The 23,960-nt window shown below is 36.4% G+C and overlaps 1 protein-coding gene across 10 annotated transcripts in view; it reads right to left on the reverse strand.

Annotated features, from left to right (window-relative positions):
• Positions 1-23,960, reverse strand: part of LOC112453319 (potassium voltage-gated channel subfamily KQT member 1) — a 75,313-nt gene that overhangs the window by 23,243 nt on the left and 28,110 nt on the right. For 6 of the 10 annotated variants that reach the window (XM_025014017.1, XM_025014018.1, XM_025014016.1 and 3 more), the window contains exons 1-3: positions 18,046-21,870; positions 11,066-11,624; positions 1,795-1,885 (exon numbers count right to left, since the gene is read on the reverse strand). In XM_025014017.1, the coding sequence (XP_024869785.1) occupies positions 1,795-1,885; positions 11,066-11,624; positions 18,046-18,370 (975 nt within the window). In that variant the 5' untranslated portion in view covers positions 18,371-21,870. Of the gene's footprint in view, positions 1-1,794; positions 1,886-11,065; positions 11,625-18,045; positions 21,871-23,960 lie in introns of those variants that run through there. The other 4 variants (XM_025014020.1, XM_025014021.1, XM_025014013.1 and 1 more) reach the window with 3 other exon arrangements.

Below are 23,960 nucleotides of genomic sequence, written 5' to 3' on the forward strand. Positions count from 1 at the left end.
GAGAGAGAGAGAGAGAGAGAGAGAGAGAGAGAGAGAGAGAGAGAAATATAGATGACGTTTATGAACTTTGTATCAAGCATAACGTAACATACATATAACAGAGAGAGAGAGAGAGAGAGAGAGAGATTTTAAAATTTTTCTTTCTATTTATGTATCCATTTATCTTTTTCTCTTTATAAATTAAAGATTTTTTATTCTATTATTATTATAACGATAAATCTATATTTTATATAAAAATATATCTAGAATAAGGTTTATACGTGATTTCGACCGGAAGGGATTAAATGGCGCTAGTATATGGTCGATAATTTGACGGTTTAATTATCCAACGTCGATGGGAGGAAAATGTGGCGGAATAGTTCTATAGATTAATATGGACATTAGCAAATCATCTTTAAAATGAATATGTAACAAACGCGATAGAATATTGATGGAGGTTGCTATTGTATCGATTGTATACTAACGCCGTTACATGAAAGGGATACCTTAGTCAGAAAAACGAGGACGTTAGAACAAAATGAGCGAGATTGTTGAGAACGAGCTTATACTGTATTCCTTTATGATCCAGGACACATTGACGAGCGAGTTTCGCATTTTACGCGTGCTTACTTTCTTCGCGTTCACGTGGGAAAAGGTGACAAAGAAATCTCGAGCAGAAGTTCTTACAATATGGAATACCGATTCACGAATGACATTGACTTCATATCGATGATAATCTGCGCACTTCATGGAAGAGTCGAATAGAAATCTAAAAGAGCGCATTAAGAACTTAATATAAAAATACACACATTTATAGAAAACCCTATAACGATATAGAAATTAACGATTTATTATGTATTACGACGCTACACGCAAAAGTTCTAGAAAATCAAATAGAAATGAGCGTTCTCGCGAAATCGCGGCGCTTTGCCACCGTGCTTTTTGCAGATTATTTATCAATCTTAGTGGTAGTCGGGTTGCGGTGCGTGCAGGTGCACCGTGATCTGACACAGATCCGCCACAAGAGAAAGAATTAATTTTATTTGTGCAGCGCTTCGACACGCGGTGATGGAAGAAGAGAAAAAGTTCTTCCTTGGAAACTGTTGTAAAGTCTATTCTCGGACGAACCAACAAATCTAAAGTGTTCTTTTCAAAGACTAATTAAATAAAGTTTGCTTTAACTTTCTTATACGGAACGTTATGAAACTCTTGTTTACAAATTCCTGACCATTGTCAGTGCTTAACATTTCATGCTTTGCAATCAATGGCATTCTGTCAGAAATGTACTTAATTCTTCCGTCGAAAACAAAACTTAAGTTTGAGTTTTAAATTTGAATATAAAAATACATGGAATAAGCAAAAAATATACAAGTGTAAGCAGATGTAATTAAAATTCTATTACAAAAATAAACAAAGAATAATAATTTGCAGAATTTGCTTAAACCGAAATTTTTACCAAACTAATTCTAATAAGCACAAAGATTATAGAAATATTAAATATATATAAACAATTGCAACAAATGATGACTCGCCTCGATATATCAAAAAAAGATTCTTGGTCAAAGAACTTCTATATAGATAAAAGGTATTATAGTTCGTTAGATCTGTATACTCTTTGTACACATCAAAGGTATGTCTTTTCCTTTGCATATACAATCGATGCAGTTGCGACAAAATATTCTTAATCTAGCAGTTCTGCAGTACTTCTTTAAATAGTATTATTGACATTATTTGACCTAGATATGCATTTAATATTCTGTCCAGTTATGGACTAATATACGTTTATGCACTTAATAAAGAACACGGGCTACTCACCATCCAAAACAGAGTTTCGTTTGCGAAGTTACTGTATTGGTCTATTGTTGACAAAACGCTAAATATGAGGCACACCAATACCACCATGAACCTGAAAACATAAATACATTACGATATATATATATATATGGCCAATATACCAATTTGATCGAGAGAGAGAGAGAGAGAGAGAGAGAGAGGTTCTACTATAAAATTCTAGTCAGATAAATAATTGATTAGGTCGATTCATTAGAAGCGTAGAATATCAAATATTAAAATCAGATTTATATCTAAAACGACTTTAAAATCTCAATTTAACTCTATATCACATAATAAATATAGATTAAAGCTTGATTCTATAAAATTTCGCCTGGAACGAGCGATTTGATTCATCAAAAGTGTGGGCTATCATATTCATATACACATTCACATTTAAAATGATTTTAGATTCGTTGAATTTATTCGTTATTTTTTTTTAACTTTTAGCTCAATCATTCTCATACTATTAAAAACGTTTCGTGATACGTTTGTAATAATCATTAAAGAAAGAAGTTGATGCTGCCGAACTATTGCATTTTTCTTTAGTTTTAGATCTTTACATAAATGTAGAATCTGATTTCTGACGCGAAAATATGAAATGTGATTACGATGACATATGATATTGGAGATACTCCTCAACAAAGAATATAAGAAATAAATATGAAAGAGATACGATGGTTTTGGATCACCTTATGTGACGTATAATGTAAATTTCGTATTATTATTAATAAACTTTCATTAATAATAATCCAAATTAGTATTAAACCTCTAATTACAAACGCTTAAACCACCGATATTAAACAGCAAACCCAACATATTACAGCGCAACGAATATACTCAATGATTGAAATGTGAATTGAAACATAAATTACATTATTATTAACTATGTATTATATATTGCATATTGGCTATGTATAATATTTCAGTTTGCGCGTCAGCTAAAACTTTGTTTTAATTCCAATACTCGGAATAATAAAACTGCTGCTAAGCTTACCTGTTCTTTCACTAATTGTTAGAAGGAATGGAAACAAACTTTTTCATACAAAATCTTGATAGCGGCAAAAGGACCAATTGTAGCACATTACGATGTCATACTTTATGATGCCCCTTTATGTCATACCCCATTTAGTGTTATCTTTATTTGTCTAGTGCCCTAGTCATTAACTTGGCCGATTTCCTTGGATTTTTATATTTTTCTTACATCATATAAGTACACATTTATATATAGAGAAATAGCTCTAGGATATTAATAACAGCATTACATATACATTTATTATGCTTCGATCTCATGTCCTGCAAAGAAAGGTATATAATACATCGACCGAAGTACATCTACTACTCCAGCGGGCATCATTCATTGAAAAACTTTGCGGATTCGTGCATTATTCAATAGGCTGTTTTTCATTTCTTTCAAACTGTCGCCAAGCACCGCAACCTTTTAAATAATTCATTATCAAAACAAAACGCGGCAACGTATCCGCGAAACAAATCGATCGTTGTGAATATACGTAAGGTCTCTTGCTTTGCTTTTTTCATTTCGCCGACGCTTTATATTTTCATTTGATTTTGGACGAGTGATCGAATAAGCGAGAAACTAAAACTGTTAAAATTTTATAAGATCTTTTTTGGTTTTATGTTTTATACACATTATATTGTACAATACTTTTCTGTCATTAATGTCTTAACACATCTTGTGCACTTCTCGTATATATGATCTTAACGTCACATTTTTCGGCCAACTTGAACTCAATTCTTTTTTTTAGTAAGAATCAAAATAATAAATCAAAGATATAATGTGCAAGGAAAGTGAAATATGCTTATAAGTAAGCGAAAAAATTTTTTATCAGAGTTACGTGGTTACATTTTTTGCTGTACATCTAAAATTGAACCCGAGATATTTCTACATTGTGGAATAGTTGTACGTGTGATTAGTAAGGAGATACATCAAGTTAGCTAATACAAATTTGTACAAATTTTTCGAAATTAACCGAGTTTGCCCAACATGCGAATAACAGATAACTATGATATGCTAAAATTCTTTTGTGCATCTTGTTGCAAGGGGTGATTGTACGGGAATTTTCAAAATAAGATGAGTCGCATAAAAATATGCAATAAAAATCAGATTTTACGCTAAGAGTTATCTTCGCCGTTCTTAGAGATATTTTAAATCGGCAAACGGGTGCTGTTTCGGAATCGTTTGTACGTGTTTGTATCGCCGCTAGTTTCGTTTGTAGTTTTAAAGGGGTGATTGTACGGGAATTTTCAAAATAAGATGAGTCGCATTCTTGACAATATGCCACGTTATCGAACTGCTGCTTTTGACGACTCGAAAGTTAAAACGCTACAGTCGGACATTGCCACGGTATAGTGTTTTTCATTTTGCGCCCGATGTACTCTGCCGTCATATCGAACATGCCATTCATTTCCGGAAACCTATATCTATTTTTCTTTTATACTAAAAACATCTACATAATCTGTTTTTACAACTATTTCCCGGACAGCTGTATATTTTTCCATTTGTACTCCCTTCATGTTTTAACGCCTTAACTTTAAGAGCAACAACGCTCTAATCTATATAAAAGCATGCATGGTTGCGAGTTCTAGTGGTTACTTTACATATTTACGCCGTACATATGTATACCTATGATTTTCATCTTTTTTTTTATTTTATTTTATTTTATTTTATTAGTTGCTAGTATCGCTACATTTTAGATACCAGTTTCTTATACAAAATAATCCTGGAACCTGGAACTCGTATATGCTTTTTCTCTAAAAGCCGACAGTATAAAGTAAATTTTCAAATTTTTCGTAAACTCACCTTCAACCTGCAACCATGCGTGTATAATACATACGACTGTTGCATGATCGTATGTGATTTTTCGTGCGGCTTTAATGCCGCATCATTCATACAATCGTTAGACGGCCGACTAATGAAGTCGCGCTGCGCACGAAACGCCACTGTAAATATTTAATTGCTCGAGTAATCCTATTGATCGGCGTTACGGTGCCTGTTATTTATATCTATTATCGTACTATTACTAACCCAATGTTAATGTGATCGAGAAGGGAGGATAAGAGCGAGAGGGATAAGAGTCATTCAATCTCGAAAGCGAAGGAATTTGTGGAGGAATCCGCCCGTTTACTGCATATCAAATTGAACCTCGAGACATAGCAAATGCAACTCCCAACCAATAAATTTCTCTTCAAAGAATTCCTTTCTCTTTTGCATCATTTATAATTATAATTATATTATATAGATTATTATTATATTATAATTTTCCTTTGTTTCAACTATATATGTAATAAAACAATATTGAATTTCCAGAAATTAAATCAAGAGAAAATGAGAGAATATGTCATTAAAATGACATCAAAACAGTTTTACATTACAACTTCACTTAAATCTGAAAGCTTTAATTTTAGCTTTTCGTTGCAATTTTGAATGAAATAATTGTTTGTCGAAAAATACAATTATCGTGATTTTTAAAACGCTGCAATGGTTAACAGTGACACATAAGTGTATTGTCCTGAGTGACGTTAAAAGATAAAAGAAAGTCCTGTTAACGGAGATAATTCTAATTCGACTGGCCTACTTTCGAACGGGCGTAAATAGCAGCATGTTGTTAGGCCCAATGCATATGCAAGCTATTTGCGTGCGGCGTGTTATTTTTAGATGAGAATTGCACGTGCGCGCGCGCGCGCGTGAGCTGATATATTGATATCGCGCATATAATGATGCCCATGAAGATTACATATCGTGCCGTGCAAGGTTGTTGCTAAATTTTTCAATAATTCAAACGCGATCAGAAGGCGCGAATCTGACCAATGAGAGTAAAATCAATCCGATTGAAAAATCACGACCGATTTGCACGTAAATGCACGTAGTTTAGTGAACGGAATGTTGGACATGAGCGACACTCGCGATCTATTTACAATAATATAAAATACGGAGCATGGGCGTAAGGCGTAATATTACAAAGTTGCATAAACAGACGTACACGGATTGATTTTCAGCGAGGTATCTTTGATCTTTTCATTTTTCCAATTTGTCGGGAGCGACAAGGGAATTGCATTCATCAATCGCGCGCAATATACTGTATATTATTTGTTCTCTTCATCAATTAATTACAATTACATTATTTGTCAGTTAATTTGTTGATTCCGCGGGAATCGAGATTCAGTGCAGCACGCGTAAGGACAAATTCAATTTTCTAGAGAATGATTAATGCGCAGATATACTTATTTGCGCATGTCGAACGATCTCGTGCGATCGGAGTATCGAGAAGTTTATGTTATTTCGAGCCCTCGGAGAGATCCCTTTGTAATTAAACTGCGATGAGTATGAATAAATAATGCGACACAACGTGACATTATTGCTGTAGGAACCACACACGCACATTCTATCTCCCCTCGATCGCATGTAGGTTAATTGATATGCAGGGGATGCACAATGGATCTACACACTCAATCATTTTATACATTTTTAGCCATAAGCCACACATCGAGCCATCCGTTGACGTGCGCAAGTGTTAATATTGATAATTAGATTTCATTGTTTCATTTTTCAATTAAATTCTACAAAATGTCCTATAATAAACTCTGTATTTTCCAAGATATTAAATCCTTCGTATATATCTCCTTACCACTAAATACACACGATGTCCACTATATGTATATATAAAAATGTAAAATTCTCAGAGAGTCTCTTTCTACCTGGAGAATTGGGCACGCTCAGGGAAATTTTGTTATTCGGAGATTTTAATCTTTAAATTGTCTCTTCAAAAATTTTATTTTTTCTTCTTGCAAATAGTGCTAGATCTTGTTTAAAATTGTAAATTTTTAGGTAAGTTTAGCTTAGATTTATGAATAAGTTTTGTATCATTTTAAAAGATTTCTCTTCAATATTTAACAGCTTTTTTTGTTTGTAGAAGATTCTATTTTCTTTGTTCTATCTTTTAGAAGTTAAAAGGTGAAAATTTTATACGCGCTGTAAAGCCTATTTATTACTTTTTCTTTACTTTCTTCAGTATAACTTTTTCAAGTTTGGAATAAATAGCAGCTCTTAATTTTTTGCCTTAAAATTTTTTACGAGTAAGTAGAAAAGTTGGACTAAAAAATCCAGATGATAATTAAATCTATTTTAAATTGACGTAAAAAAATGCTCCAATTTATTCTTAAAAAACTTGAACAAAGATACCTGGAACATTAAGAAATTCTCAGAGGAAAAGATTCGTTGCATAAAAAAAACAGGAGTTCTCCAAGACCCGATGATACGTTGGATTGTTATTTTGCGTTTTATTCAACGGACATTTTCGTGACTTTGGCATTTCCACGGTCAAACAAAAAGTATGCTTATATTTGCGAGTAGCGAGGTGTCTGTCCAACGCCTGGCGGAAGATGGATGAGTTCCTAGCGATGCTCGGGGAAAAAAGGGGGAATATGTTAGACAATTATCATAGTAGGTCGATGAAGGTGACCCGTGCAACCACGAAGCGTTGTACATACGTCGGAATTATAGGCCCTCGACACGCCACCTTAAAGAGCTACTACACGGCGCGGAGACCGCGCGCTTTCGTTAATGCCGCACGCTCGTCCCGTTGCTTAACGAGGTAACGCTCAATAATAAATTACTTGTACAAACAACGAAAGCGCCGCTGCGATCGATCGTTAGATCGTAGCAATTATCGTTCATGCCCTCGTATACGCGGGGTTTGCTTTGCTATCTCATGTCGTCTTTTTTTTTTTTTTTTTTTTTTTTTTTTTACGTCATTAGTTCGCGCGATGCACTGCATCGATAAAGCGGTCGATTAAGATTTACAATAAGGATTTGAAAAATTAGCCGAGAAGATGAAAAGCGAATTTCTGCGCACTAAAAGGTATAGCGTGCAGGTGAATCTCAATATATCTATATGTATTATACATGGATGTCGTAATTCTTCTCACGAACACATTCGCGAGACTATATTTGCAATCGGAATTCGATATTATGCACGACCTCAAAAATCTTGTTGCACGGAGATTATATTTTATTATAAAAGACACAACATTATAGTAAATGCACGTTTGTGCATATGCATTGCAGCGAAATACATCAAAGAACATTTGACATTTAAAAATATGGATTTCTAGGGATTCATAGTTAACGGTCACGAAAAATTTGTAAAAGATATAGAATTCATTGCTCATGAAAATTATTCATTCAAAGGATTTTTTTAAATTTAACGTTTTAATTTTAACGTAAAAAACTTTTTATTAAACCGATATATCCAATATGTATCCAATATATGTCTAATATATATTTCTATTCGTACTTCGATGAAATTACGTTTACTTTTACGTTTATTTTTACGGAAAGTTCTTTTGACACGGGATTTATATTAATTTATAATTGTACGAAACTTTTAGGTCTTTTGCGCTATCGAAGAATCATACTTCGTAAATATAGTGTACTTTTATTATGCGCAGTATATAATTGGATACTTCCAGATACAATTGAGTTTAAGAAAACTTCTAATATTAGTATACATATGTTAAATAGTATGTCGAAATAATTATACTTTACATTAAAACATAATGTAACATGTTTTAAAATGTAACCTTAGCTTACTTTTATTAATATAATCTATATATATAAAATAGAATGTCTGTATGTATGTATGTATGTTCTTTATACACTCTTAAACTATTCGATCGAATTTTTACCAAAAGTATATAAAATAGGGGTAGAATTTTCCGGGGAGTGTTATAGAGTGTATAGTTTTTCATTACCGATCTTTTTGGGAACCGGTATCCGAAATTTTTCCAATTTTTCGGGAAATAATTGACCGAATCTTAAAGAATTGTGTATAAAATAGGGGTAGAATTTCTTAGAGAGTGCTATAAACTGTATAGTTTTTTGTTACCGATCTTCTTGGGAATCGGTATCCGAATTGATAAAGGAATTTTTTTCGATTAAGGATATTAAAACACAAATGAAGTCGTTTGAAGAAAAAACGACTCCCGGGCGAAGCCCGGGTAACCAGCTAGTAACAAATAAAATTAATAAATAAAGTAAACTTATTACCTGAAAAGATATTGTCGAATATAATTGATTTAGTAGACATTTCTCTAATAAAAATTTAATATATCAGTGAATTTATATTATAATCTAATACGTTGAAAAGTATAGATGTGTCATATCAAAACAATATTGGAAAATCTCAGACGTAATTTTTTCTCTCTTTCTGTGTGCATGCATGTATAGCATCTAATATTAAATTTCCAATAAATTTTTTAGTATTTTGCTGGAACATTGGTGGCTTTCACAGCTTTTACAGTAAATTTATTCACTAGATAAGATCGTAGGAAGATTATCGCACACAACTGTCTATGAATATTTTTACATTTAATCGTCGCGGAATATACGCGGAATATATGCGACCTTGATCGATAGGCATGATGGTCGGTTGTATGTTATATATACATCCTAATAATGTTCTCATACAAATTTAAGTATAAAGCTACTAAGTATAAAGCTTTACAACAATCAGTAGAATAATAACGTCTAGTGTATCACGCCTGTGTAGTTTGTCAAGTAATTTGTCAGTTGGATTAGATTCAGGTGACATAATAGCTTAACAAACAGTTTGTCTTAAAGGGGAGGACCAGGTAGTGCCCTCACCTATTTAAATAAATTTTTAATATGTTGTAGGGTTAAAAAACCCCCCACTAATTAATGATAAAGTAGCACGATGCAATACTCGAGCATTCGCAAGATATTTGCATCGAAATATCTATGCAAATATCTTGCGAATGCTCGAGTATTGCATCGTGCTACTTTACCATTAATCAGTGGGGGAGTTTTTTTTAACCCTACAACATATTAAAAATTTATTTAAATCGGTGAGGGCACTACATGGTCCTCCCCTTTAAGATATAATACGAACTTTATAGCAACATATCATCATTTTATGAGACAATGATGGGACAAAAATTTCTGCGAATATATGTATAATAAATGAGGATGTTATCGAGGCAACATAAATATTCTTAACGCATAGAAATTGAGGCGTAAATATTAATTTTAAGGAGAACTTTATGATAAAATTAATCGGTTTTATTGTTTTATCGCAGCGTCACAATGAAAACACATTTTCATATACAGTAACGAATGTGTTTATTCCCATAAAATTATCTGCGTACGTTCTTCGTATATTCAAATGCAAAATACCACATGTGGGAGAAGAGTTATTCTTTCTGCCATGTTTTGCGTTTCAAGAAATTTCAAATTGATTTGTTCGCGTTTTTCAATGAAATATAAGAATAAATTTATGAAACTGCACAAATATGCGTATCACGATTGAATTATAATATATTATTTAAAGTATAGATATACCTACTATAGAAGAATACGAAGGATAAAGTAATCTATTCGATCTATGGGTTTTCTCGTGACACACAGTAGGTAAGCCTATTATGATATGACATATAAATAATAAACTATCAGACATTAAAATATTTGTAAAATTATAAAAAGTTAATGTCGTATTTATAGTCAAAATTTGAAAATTACAGCAGCTTTTTTATTGAATTGATAAAAATTAAATGCTTTTCGTTCATACGTAACAGTCCAGCAAATTGTTAACAATTCTGTAAGATACAATAGAGTAAGTTATGAGATCTAGTCGCTTAGCATTTAATAAAATATATGAATTCCTTGTGAAACGACGAAAATATAAGATATCAGCAATCTCTCTCTTCCTTTCTCTCTCGCGAAGAATATACAAAATTCTTTTATCTTGACTTTTTCGAAATCGAATATTCTCAAGGTATATTCGACTGTCGATGCTTGTTATATCGTTTATCGAATCAGTGATGAGCAATAAAGTCCTATGCGGGATCTGTTTCTCCGATCAAAAATCAAAGATTGCGCCTGATAGACAGACTGAATCGAGCGAATGTTCGATTGCAGACGGAGGAAGCCCTCGACGTTGACGAGGATTTGGGGCACGCCAGGTTTCAAAGGCTACGACGCCAAAATCGATGCCCGCACGACGAACGGAAACCGGAGGAGCCTCTGACGCGGCATTTTCTATTCGTGTCTTCTAACGTTTAGCTCTTGTTTAGCTCATTTAGTTAAAGTCTTAGCAGTGTACATAAATATGTGTTTTTGCAAATCGTTTATAGTTATATATAAGAAATGTCGAAAAACGTGTTAGTTGCAGAACGTAAAAAATGACATCGGTCTATGGTTGAAACGGAAGTGAATACTCACACAGTGCAATGATAGATGAAGCACAGCCAGCCGCCGGGATGTTCGAGGAACACATAGAGGCGCTCCTGAAAGGTCTTGCCCCTCTTATGATGGAACACGTACTTAGCCTTGAAGGCCTGATCGATCGGCAGGTAGATCGGATAGTAAGGATCGGGCACGCCGGTCTGTTCGGGATCGGGACTCGGCGGTTGCTCCTCGGCGCCGGTCACGTCATTGTCAATGATGTCATCCTTGCTCTTCTTGTGCCGATATTTCCGCTTCATGGGCGTCGGCACCCGCTTGTGGTGCGCCTCGCCGAAGCGCGGCGAGCGGAAGCGACGTAGGAAAGTGAAACGGCGCGCGGGTGATGGTGGTTCCTCCGCGTTCGCGCCGTTATCCTCGGTGTCCTCGGTCTCGCTACCGGGCGTCTTCAACGCGGCGTCCTCCGCCTCGAGACCCTGCTCAGCCACGAGCTCGTCCTCGCTGCCCCGAAGGGCAGCGTAGGCGGTCGCGGCACCGTACCGCTTTTCGGCGTGTCTAGAGCATTGGTCCTTGCTTCGTGGAAGACTCTCGTTGTCACCTGGGCATTTCCAGGATTGACATTGGGGCCAATTTTGGGAGTCAGAGATTGCGCCGCGATCGCGATGTGCCGATTTTCATATGTCGTTGCTCGATCCTTGAGGCTCATGAGAGTAACGCGATATAGAATACTTCTTTTTCCTCATTTAACTTGAGGATTGTTTCATTAAATTCTCGCGCATCGCAAACTGCAGAAACTCAGCTTTAACCGTTACACGTAATATGATAATAGATATCAATCGCGTCATGTTTCGCGAACGCAAAGATAATTCGATCTCGTGATTTTACGTTTTCGAGGACCGCCAATGAGAGGATTCAATTGATGAACCTCGGATGAGTCGTCGACGGTAAATAGATAGATCAGTCATCGTGCGGAGATTATTCAAATATTTGACGCGGCCCAGACTGAGGCATTTGCAATTCTAACCACTAGAGAACCGCGGAATAATATCCCATCATATAATACGCGCGCGCGAAAACCCGGTTGCGATCGAGAAGCTTATTTACGAAATGGGATCGATAATAACATCTGTTATTAAATACACTCCTTTGAATAAAACATTTTAGAGAACGACGTGAAAATTAACAAAGAGATTTAAACGGAACTATGGTTAAAATTCTTTGTTCTGCGCTCATATTGAGTCAATTTTTTTACTTTGGCTTTTATTACAAAAAATAACTTTTTTCATATCTACAAGAATATGAATTAAGTAATAGTAATTATTCTCAACATTTATTTTTGTTAAATTCAATTCCGACTTTCAAAATGTTCTATCATGTCATAATTTTGAAAAATTTGAACTGAAATGATTACACATTACACATCATATATACTTCACCATAGATTCACCAGAGATATGGAATGTTATATATTGAAAAAGTTTTATTCCATTAAAAATTAAGTGTACTATTAAAACTTCAGAGCCTCGTAAAAATTCTGTTGTCAGATTAAGGTTAATAAGACTTTCGTAATGAAATATTGGTTCCACTATACTGTGAGGAAGTTACAAATTAAGCTATTGAGGATCATAAATAATTTATCTTTTTAATTTTATTTAATCCGATTTTTCATTTAGTCCAAAGCAAAAAAACGCACAAAAATCTGTTGAATATTGTCAGCGCGATAGGTAGATGATACCGACAAATATTTATAGAATCTTTAATATATATTAATTACATCTATATTTCTGCAAACTGTGTGTGTGTGTGTGTGTGTGTGTGTGTGTGTGTGTGTGTGTGTGTGTGTGTGTCCTGCTTTATGTCATAACATTTTAAATAAATAATAGTAAGAAATTCAAATAGTTCATGTTACCACTGCTACAAAATTTACGAAAAAGTATTGTTGTTTTATTCTGGCTGTCCTATAAAATTCATTAACCTATAAATCTAAAAAGATTATAAAAATAATTTACTTGTCTGTACAGAAATTTGCATTTTCTTTTCGCTCAAACAATTCAATTTTTTTAAATTTTTTGATAGACTCAAATTATAGAATCTTATTTTTAAAATGTTTAACTAAAATAATTTTTCTAGCTTATTCGCATTTTAAGTTTTTGCACAGATAAAACAAAAATAGAAAAATGAGTTTTAAAGACAGAGGATATTTTTTATGTATGTTAAATTTACCTGGATATTTTTTAAATTAAATAAGAAGACTCGTATAAATAAAACAAACACTAGAACAGTGAACAGACTATAGATATTATATCTATGAATATACCACTTTATACTTGGCCTGAATATTCTTTTTTAGATTTTTCTGTAAACAAATAATTCTTCTAATTAATTTATTTAAAGAAGTACGTGTATATTATCTCAATCTTTATTTTCTATCAAAAAATCTCGAAACTATAGGTAATAAATTATTATTAATGATTAGTTTGTTTCGTTTTATTAAATAAATTTTATACCATACGCCACCTGGATAACAATAATCTCATTATAGTTGTGATAATTTTCGAGTTTAACATGTAATTTTACAAAAAGAGTACGTTTGTTTTAAGAAATGAGGCAGCAAGCGCGATTACCGCAGCCAGTCCAGATTCTTCGCTCAGCTTTTTTGAAATGAATGACTCGTAAAAGTTTCTTTAATATCCCCAATGGGAAATGGAAAGATTAAAAACGGAGTAGATCGTCCCGAAAAGGGACCTGTATACCATATGGTTACCGTGTCTCGCACAAAAAATAGAAAAGATGCATTTAATAAATAAGAGAATGCCAGACGCGAATAACTTTGATGTCTACAAGGTGGAGTAACGAAATATCAATGTTGTACATACATGTTGTGCTTTTCTCACGTCTTGCCACATTACGATTGTCGTACTGTATTGGCGACTGTATAAGCAGCCTCTGTATAAAGGTCAATGGCGCATATACTTTAATCGATCTCGTGAATTTTAAAATACTTCAATACAGTAAAAATGTTTACATTCAGAAAATATTTATATTATTAATTATTCAGTCCTGAATAAAATGTCAATCTTATCTATTGTCAAAAAAAGCTAGACGTGAATTTATTTTTCCGAGAAGTTTGACTATTAAAAAATCTTCGGTTATTTTCGGTTTTCGTAAAGATCGTTAAAAGTTCAACACATTGCGAAGAATTAATGATGATTACACGCAAAATATCACCGCGCAATGGTGTAGCGTTATAACATAATATCTATCCTGATGTGTAGGACAGGACGCAGGAGAGCGGAATTATCGGGAAGGCGGAACAATGGAAACCACAAATCCGACTCACGCGCTTGTACATTAACACGAATGAATTATCCGCAGAGCTCTATTTATAAAAGCGTCCACTTCCCTCGCCGTTTCTCTCTTCCTCTCAAACGACGAGACATTAAAACTCCGTCACATGAACGGATCCAACCGCGTCGCGGATCGAGCCTCGAGTATCGAGCGAAAAGACACTTTTCTCTTTCTCTCTCTCTCTCTCTCTCTCTTTCTGATCAAGCAGAAATCGGGCTTCGCAATTCTGCCTCTCCGCTGTTAAGCCGCGCGGATTCATGAGCTATACGAATTTTTCGCTTCCAGCCAGAAGGGATATATCTAATATTCGTCCGTCATGCGCAAAAATATATGCATACGTCGTCACTGTCATTTTAGTTAGCGTGTCTTTTTCATTTTGCACAGAAAGTAAAATACATTTAAAATGCAACAAACGTTTCGTTCATGTTGCTACATGCGACGTTTTCATTAATTGAGAATGCATAAATTGACTCCGCGGAATGCGTGCGAGTTCTCTTTGGCGGAAAGCCTTTAAAAGAAATATGATTTTGAATTAATACGATTTTACACGACCCCCAAATTGCTTCTGTTAACGGGAAAATACGGTAATATACTACACACAGAAAAATATAAACTACCTGCAAGTTAATATTACTTGATTCAAGTATTTGATAAGTTCATATATGAGCAAATCTACCATAAAGTCGTCATAAGTATCACATTTACTCAAAACATATTCTAGATCTTAGCAAGTTTAGTACTTGAAACAAGAATATTACACCCAAAAAAAAATATTCTGCCGATAAGTGGGGAATTCCTCTTAGCAGTTCCTCTAAGCAAAAAATCTTACATGAAGAATATCCTTCTTTAAGTAATACGTATTACTTTATAAATGAGTGGATGCGTAAGCTATAATCAAGAGTAAATTCCTCTACAGTAAATTCTACTATTAGCCTCTTAAAATAAGAGGATATGCTAGATATTTGCGGCGCGCGCGTTAAAGTTAAAAGACGATCGTCTTATTAGCTACGCGATGCGTACGCTACCACGAGACGCCCGTGTAGAAAGTTCAGCCCCTTGCACAATGCCAGGCAACAGGCAATAGGAACAGGAAATAATAAAAAATCGTTAATTACAACCTAAAATATTCGAATGTTATGATTTGTTGGCAACAGGCAATAGACACATAATTTCCAACGTGACGGAAACTCCTGTGTCTAATTGCCTGTGTCACTTTTTATTCTGCATTTATACATTGATTTTTGATTTTTATTCCCTGTTCCTATTGCCTGTTGCCTGGTATTGTGCAAGGGGCTTTATTAAGAATGGCCTTATATAACATAAGTCCTCGATCATTAGTTATATATTAGGGATGCCATAAGAAAGATTTTCTTATTTTAACCTGATGAGGTCCCTATCATTATTTATTAAGGATTCCATAAGAAAGGTTACCTTATTTTTATCTAATAAGGTCCTTGTAAAGATTTGATAAGGATGTTTTAACTTCATAAATACTTATTTATTAGGGCTAACCGGATAAAGTCCCGATCATTATTTATTAGGGATGCCATAAGAAACGTTTTCTTATTTTTGTCTATTGAGGCCCTTGTAAGGATTTGATAAGAATGTTTTAACGTTTTAACTTTATAAACATACTATTTTCATAAATATATTTACGAACACAAAATTTCATAATAAGCCGGCACTGGTTTCTGACATTCACCCGACATTAAGAAATATTATATCATATATCTTATATCCAATTCAAAATTTTATTACTTTTTTTAAACTGAATTTGTTTATTAAGATGATTTTTGGAAAATTATATATTTGCGCTGGTTATGTAGACAATATATAACACTTACATCAAATTAAGAAGTGGTCTACCATGTAAGGCAGTTGGCTCACGATCCAGAGGTCCCGAGTTCGATCCCACCAAGGTAAGTGTTTTTTCCAATACAAGAAAATATTTATAATCATAGACTACATCTTAAGAAACAAATTTAGTTATAAAATAGTAATAAAATTTCAAAATAAATAATTTTTTTTATTTATTTCGGGTGAATATCGGAAATCAATGTCCTCTAATATTAAGAGGACTGCACAATCTTGAATCTAGAGTCTCATGATTAGAGGATATTCCTCTACAGTTTAAAACATCTTCTTAAGGCCCTATTTCAGAGGAAAATCCTCTAGCATGAACCAGGAACCGCTAAACTGCAGAATATTTTTTTTTGGGTGTAAATTAATACGAATATTTTGTTTACTTACAATATAGAGTCCACGGAAGAGAAGCATATACTTCAATAAAGATATTACATTTTCTTGAGAGAAGTTTATCCGTTATTTGAATCAAGTAAAAATTTTATTCATCTAGAATAATCGTTTACTTCAAAAAAGAATTTGTATTCTTGATGATTACAATTAATATTATTTTTATTTTTTTAATTTTCTTTAATTCTTTAGTTCCTAAGTGGAATGTAGGTTAGGAGGTTTTCGTGCGCTGTGCGGAGGGGTAGTACTTACAGTTTAGAATATAAAAATTCCTGTCCTCAGGTGGACTTGAACCAGGTTCCTCGTGGTTATGAGTCTGACACTTTATCACTAGGCCACATCTCTGATTATATTCTTAGTGTTGCAGTATCTAGTTTTCACAGAAGTAATTTATTGATTTCAAGTATTTCATATTCTTACTTAAAGAATCAGTAAATATTCAAATCAAGCTTATGTGGCTTCTTAGATAAAGTTTACAGAATATACTTGAAATTAATGAATTATTTCTGTCAAAACTAGATACTGCAGCACTAAAAATATAATCAGAGATGTGGCCTAGTGATAAAGTATCAGACTCATAACCACGAGGAACCGGGTTCAAGTCCACCTGATGACAGGAATTTCAATATTCTAAACTGTATCCCTCCGGACCGCGCACGAAAACCTCCTAACCTAGAAGAATGTCGTTCTACAGCCAAGTATTTCATATTCTTACCTAAAAAATCAGTAAATATTCAAATCAAGTTTATGTTGCTTTTCTTAGATAAAGTTTCGGAATATACTTGAAAGAAGAATAAATTCTTCTTTTAAGCACATGATGATAAGCTTTTCTAATACTTATGATGAGTATATTAAGAAACTAATATTAAGAAAATATTCTTTGTTAAAGAAAACTGTTACTCAAACCAAATAAAATAAAATGAGTAATTGCTTTTCTTGGCTATAGAACGATATTTTTCTGTGTGTAGAAAATGCAAAAAAATAGTTATATTTAAATGCATAGTTACATAAATGTATATAGCAAACGTACATTTCTTATTTTATGGCAAATTTAAACTTTGGGTTTTTCTTTTAACGAGATGGAAAGAAAAGATTAAAAACTCCGATTTATGCTCCATCTATGTAATTTTGTCAATTATTCTGTATTCGATTAACTCTAAACTCTAAACTCACTTGAACTGATTCTTTATTTTCTTCGCAAAACTAATTGAAATTTAAACAGAGAGAGCTTTGGTTAGTCACGGTATGAATATTCTATGACGTGCAACAAATGCAACGTGACCCAGTACAACGGTTATCCACGTCACGCTCGTTCGTGAAATTACTTAAGGCTCGGGCGATAACAATATATGTGTGTAATGAACGCGAATCACGCGGATCACCGAGGATTACGAGAACAATGTTTCAGTCTCGTATACCTGAATGACTGCACTTATTATTTGGATGACCTTGGCAGTTAAAGTGACCGTGAGGGTGCGACTGATACGGATGTCGACACTGCTGTCGTTGTTGTTGTTGTTGCTGCTGTTGCTGCTGCTGATTGATTGGCGACTTGAGGACACTCAATACAAGGTCCTCACGGGAAGGTACAATCCGCGTGATCTGACGGCTTTGCCGGAAGAGAGTTTCCTGTTCGCCGCGATTCATCTTACAGGCAAGACGACGACGTTGGAGATAAAATCCTGGATACCACTCGCGTCTCCCCCGTCCTGGACCGCTACCTAACATAACGGCGTGCAACATCCCGGCACCAACTTTCCGGTTACGGTTGATGAGCGGCTCCTTGTCTGCCGGACAATCGTCCGAGCACGCGACTTGTCCATGGTCTCCGAAATCCGCGTTCACGCGACAACGATCGTCCTGGGACCGCAAACCACTATAAAATATCGCGTAGCACTATCGGAAGTTTAATAGTCCGATCTCCAACACGTCGTTCCCTTGTGGATTACCGGAATTATTATTTTGGGACAATAGTAGGGTTTATTTTGCACGTTCTATCGTATTAGGATTTTCGTCGCCGTCCGAACGATGCGAGAGAAAAAGTGAAATATTCAGCCCGTCGTAATCTTATCACCTTTTCTCTCACGAGAGATTATTCCCTCACGGCACTCGGCACGGATATCGTCGATAGGATTATCCGACCTGGCCGTCGTCGCCGGAATTGCTGATCGCGTCTAATTGTAAGACGTAACGCGACATTTGCTTCCAAATTCGTGTCTTAACGTTTGTCATCGTTAATTGTCGTTCTCCGAAGCGTTCGTTAAAGTTCTTGATATTTCAAAAAATGACACCAACGAGTTTTCGTTCAGCGGACATTGAATTGTCCTCGCCTTTTCCACGTTCGTCCTCTCATTGTCGCCTATCATACGATTCTACTGTAACGAATTCGTGTCTTTCTATCTCTCTAACCGAACGACGCGACGTCTCGGTCTTTCCGTAGGATCACCGTGCTTCCCTCGTTGATTTCACTCAACTTCGCAGGCTAAACCAACCCTCAGAATTATCCACGTTTGCCAAAGCTGTTACTTTCACGAGACGTGAAACGATCGTGAACGTCAAATGCGGGTACTCGACGGTCGGGTCATGCATAATGTTCGCGATATGACACGAGCAACTGAAACTTATCAGGCAACTCAAATCGGAGAGGAGAATTTGGATATGCACTACAGGCGAGAGGAAAGACGAGACAGCGGAGAAAGAGAAAGAGATAGTGAGAGAAAGCTGCAGGGAAGACGGAAGATTGAGAGATTCGGAAATACCCTCGTTCTGGTCCTCCGGAGGATATAGATGTTGAATACGAGCAGACTTCTGGGACCTTGCGATCGATCTTACCTAAGAAAATCCTTCGAGTATTTATTCGGACTAATGCGGTAATGAAATTCCGTCCCGTGATTCCCTTGAGTCTCCTTTCGATTCGAAAAACGTCTCTCTTTCTCCGCTCTGTACGCGGATAATCGTTATTTAAGCTACGTTGCAAAATGTATCTGTCGTATCGCCCTTCCTCTCAGTACAGCGTCTCCAATGGTTTCTTTCCCTCGGCGTTCGTCGCTCGTTATCGTTAATCGCCGAGGTCTTTTCCTTTCACCCACTTGCCTTTCCAACGGGCAACGCTGCTGTTAATCTCACCTCGTGGCAAAAAGATTTTCTTTCATGCTTCTCTAAAACGTTCCAAACAATAGTGCAACCGCAGCAAGATCTAATGTCTCCGTCACAAACCGTTACTTGCGTTCGTGTAGCGCGACAAAATTTGTTAAAGCGCTTGTGTAAGCATTGCTCGGAGTTCCTTACCGATGATTACCGGTCGAAAAAATGTACGGTATATTCTCGCTATTTTTCGGCCTCTCTTGTTATTTATTCACGTCGAATCTTGATCATTATCTTCTTAACAGAAAATGGGAGCTTCCGACGGCCAATAATTTATCAGTCCTGAAATTATTATGAATACGCTTCGTCGATTCTTCCCAAGGAGACAAAATTATTTTTGTCGCAGAATGATGCTGCATGCTTTCCTTAATGCACTTTATGATTGCTTCGTTATTGCTGTTGAGGTTTAACGCGAAATCACAGAGGATTACTGATGTGTGTGCACTGTGCACAGGGGAATTCGCGCGCGGCAATAGACAAGCCTTAATCCTTCTTAACGCCACTAAAGCTGCGTCGGGAAGACCCTTAGCTATCTCTACGGCCGCGAAAACAGAATCAACAACGTTTAACAATGTTTTCCGACGCTTTGTACAATTAAATTGTCGTGAGATCCGACAACTCTAACAACGAACGCGAACTTTGACATGGCCGTGCCATGTCATTCAAGCGCGATACCATCCGTCGCGCGTTTCATACATGCGTGCGCCGTGTATAGTCTCGATTATCAAGTCCGACGGGTCCGGTCGCGACATTATAAACCTGTCGAATTTGCAAACCGGAACTATCGCGCGTCGAGCGGACGAGATGGCGGGAACATCTTTTGGCCTTTCACGACCTCGCACGACGAAGATTGATCGCGTTCGGTTTTTCACATCAGGTTTCTCTCTCTCCCCTCGGATCACCCGCGGATCACCCACCGATCACCCACCGATAACCTGCCCGGCACTCGTGTCCGTTGCGATTAACAGTGAAATCATTTTTCGCACGCCGCATTCATGACGTCGTCAGTTTATTTTATTGTTAGCTCGAATTAAAGCTCCTTGCTAAAGGGCGATTAACTAGAATGACTTACTTGCGCACACTTAACGAAATTGTTCGGAAGCTCGCTCGGGTATATACACGTGCATATATGTATATATACTGCTAAATTTGTCGAGTTAGAAAAAAAAGTAATTTCGTTCTTTCGCGGACTCAAAAAGATTGCTCCGTTTGTAGTGTTCGCGCGTGAAGCGCCGGCATCTCAGCGTTCCTCTTTTTCGCGCGATATGACGATCCATCTGAACGGCGGTTTCGCTTACTCTTCTCCATGACTAGATCGCGTGTCCGTTGAACTCTTTGTCATCAGATCCCTCTTCCGCGCATCACTTCCGTAAACTTTCGGTTATTGTTTAATATTTTAAGATTTTTTTAAATTGCCTGTAATGCCTGTCACACAATATACGTGTTCACCAATACGTATATAAGGTTTCACAATCTTTCTCGATTTCCTCTCTGATAAACTCGCGAGATCCGCTTGATCTCTCTCCCTCTCCCTCCTTCTCTGCCTTCCCCTTCCCTTCCCCTTCTCTCTCCCTCTCTCTTCCTTGTCGAGATAATGAATTATCAACGTATGATATTTAAACACATGAACACAGTTGCACGATTCAATTTACCGCACCCATCTGGAGCAAGCAATTATCACGTAGCATATCCGCGTCCCGCTCACGATTCATTTTACCGAGATTTCCACCGTTCACACGCTGAAGAGCCGTGCGCGCAAAGAGAAACGCAAACTATAATCAACACAAAAACTATCAACGCGCTGTCAGAAATAAATCAGTAGCTGATCAAAAATCGAAGCGACGCTGGGATGTACATGAAACGTCGCCGATCGTCGTCACTGTCATACGGCGTGCCGTGTATTGTTGCGTGTCCACAAGACCTTGGCGGACTGACCATCGTTCGTCGTTTCGGTCGTCCGTCGTCCGCGACGATCGCCTGGTCGGCACCGATCCGCTCGATATGCGACGCGCGCGATTTCGTTACGCGCGATCACGCGATCACGAGGGTCGCGTGCCGTGACCTGGGACGCGGAAGCGCGCGTGCTTGCTTTCAGGGCGACAGCCCGCAACCAACTGTGGCTCCTTGCCCGCCACCTCGTAGTTCTACTACCCTCCGCAGCCCGAGCAGGGGTGGCCTGGCGCTTCTGCACGCGCTTGGCGCGCATAGATTACGAGACGCGTCCTCCTCTCCCATGTCCGCGATCATGGGGATGTTGATCGCTTTCTCTCTCTCTCTCTTTCTCTTTTTCGTCCAGCAGGTGCCCGCACCTGCTCGCGACCGGGACCGGGAGAGCAGGTCACCCTCGCAATCTTTTTTCTACCCTACAGCTTGTCGGGATAATCTCCCTCGGAAAGATTAATAATCTCCCACTAAAACACAACAGAAAGAAAGAGAGAAAGAGAGAGAGAGAGAGAGAGAGAGAGTCCAAGCGGATGAAATATAAATTTCGAAAAGTTTATTTAAAAGGTAACCAAACGTGGTTGCTGTAAAAAGTTTGTCATTTTTCGATTAAGAGGAAAAATGCAGTTGCGAAATTGTAGGACAAAACCATCTACCTTTGTGTTTCTTTTTCTCGTCATTAGTGCCGTATGTGTCGATCAATAGATTTGAATAAATTGGCATTGTTTCTGTTTTTGTTATGATTGTATTAAGGTTTGTAATTTTAACCTTTATTTCAATAAAAATCATGATATTTACCAAACGATTAAAATTCTGAAAATGGGACGATAGCAAATATCGAGGTAACAAGTAGAAATTAAAAATACCACCTAAAACTACAAATTCTAATTAAACAAAAAATTCTAACTATAAGTAAAAATAAGATTTTTTTTAGTTCTAAATTATTCTTTAATTCTTTATGTATGGATCATATAGATGTTATATTGGAAAAAAGTTTTTCGGACAAGTCGTCAATAAAAACTCGGTTCGCAATTTAAATGACTCGTCGAAAAGTTTGTGGAAAAACCGATTCAATTAATTTTAGGCTGACGAGTTTTCGCTTGTAATGAATTATAGATTATATTTCCAAGAAGGCTCCAATATTCATAGACGCAAAGAGCGATTTCGCTCTATAATTCAGTCACCAAAATCTTGCTCGACTATCTTCGCCATCCGCGCTTTATTCACGCTTGCTCCTCTGCTGTCTCCCATAATCTTGTCTGTAATCTTCTTCATTTTTGAGAGACCGGCCGCAGTGCATCTCCGTTTTCATCGTACTTGCTACGGATTTCTGGATTACCGATTTATTACCGTCTCGTTACCCGGGAGATCAATTAAGTTGCATGCCTCTCGAGCGAATGGTAGAGCGTGGTACATATACATTTTACCACGCTCCGCCAAACTGTACTATAATTCTTATCAGTTTTTCAAATGTTACACCAATTTAAATTAAAAAAGAAAAAGAAAATTATTATAAAATGTAAAGATATTTGCGGTAACCAAGTTTGAGGAAACCAATAACAAGAGATTCTAGAAAATAAAAAATAAAAGTTAGCTAAAAATACATTATTCTCGTTCGGTTGTCTTTGATTTTTCACTTTTCTGTGTTCTGATACTTTCCACGCCGGCTTATCTCTTCGCGAAGATACAGCGGGTTCAACGGATTTACAAGAGATCGCTGCCAGCAGACGTAGATGTCGTCGGGGTGGAAAAGCACAGACAAAAGTGTACAGAAGTCGAGACAACTTCATAGAAATGCATATGACTAAGCGACACGGCCGAACTCGTCGCGATTAAAGCCGGAACCCTTTTTTGAGGGCACGAGACTGGAAACTTTACTTCGATAAGGCTCGCCTACGTTCTCTCGGTAGGACATATTTGATAATGTCAGACTCAGTTGGCTTGAAATATTGTGGCATTAATGACGACAGCGCGAGTTTCGGGGTCTCGTAAGGAAGTTGCTTCGAAGTTAGTTGGAGATTTATTTCTTTTAAGTTGAAACTTATATTCATTAATAGAGATAATTCTAAAATTAATCGACATAGGATACACATGTATATGTATATCGAAGAATACTCAAAGATATTTTTAGATATAAAATCCTGCTTTTAACAGTGTGAAATTTGTTCAATTTAAGAAGACGAAAATATTCTTTACTTCTCTCTCTCTCTCTCTCTCTCTCTCTCTCTCTCTCTCTCTCTCTCTCTCT

This window comes from Temnothorax curvispinosus, unplaced genomic scaffold (assembly GCF_003070985.1).
Source record: "Temnothorax curvispinosus isolate PA1 unplaced genomic scaffold, ASM307098v1 QBEX01004246.1, whole genome shotgun sequence".
NCBI lineage: Eukaryota > Metazoa > Arthropoda > Insecta > Hymenoptera > Formicidae > Temnothorax > Temnothorax curvispinosus.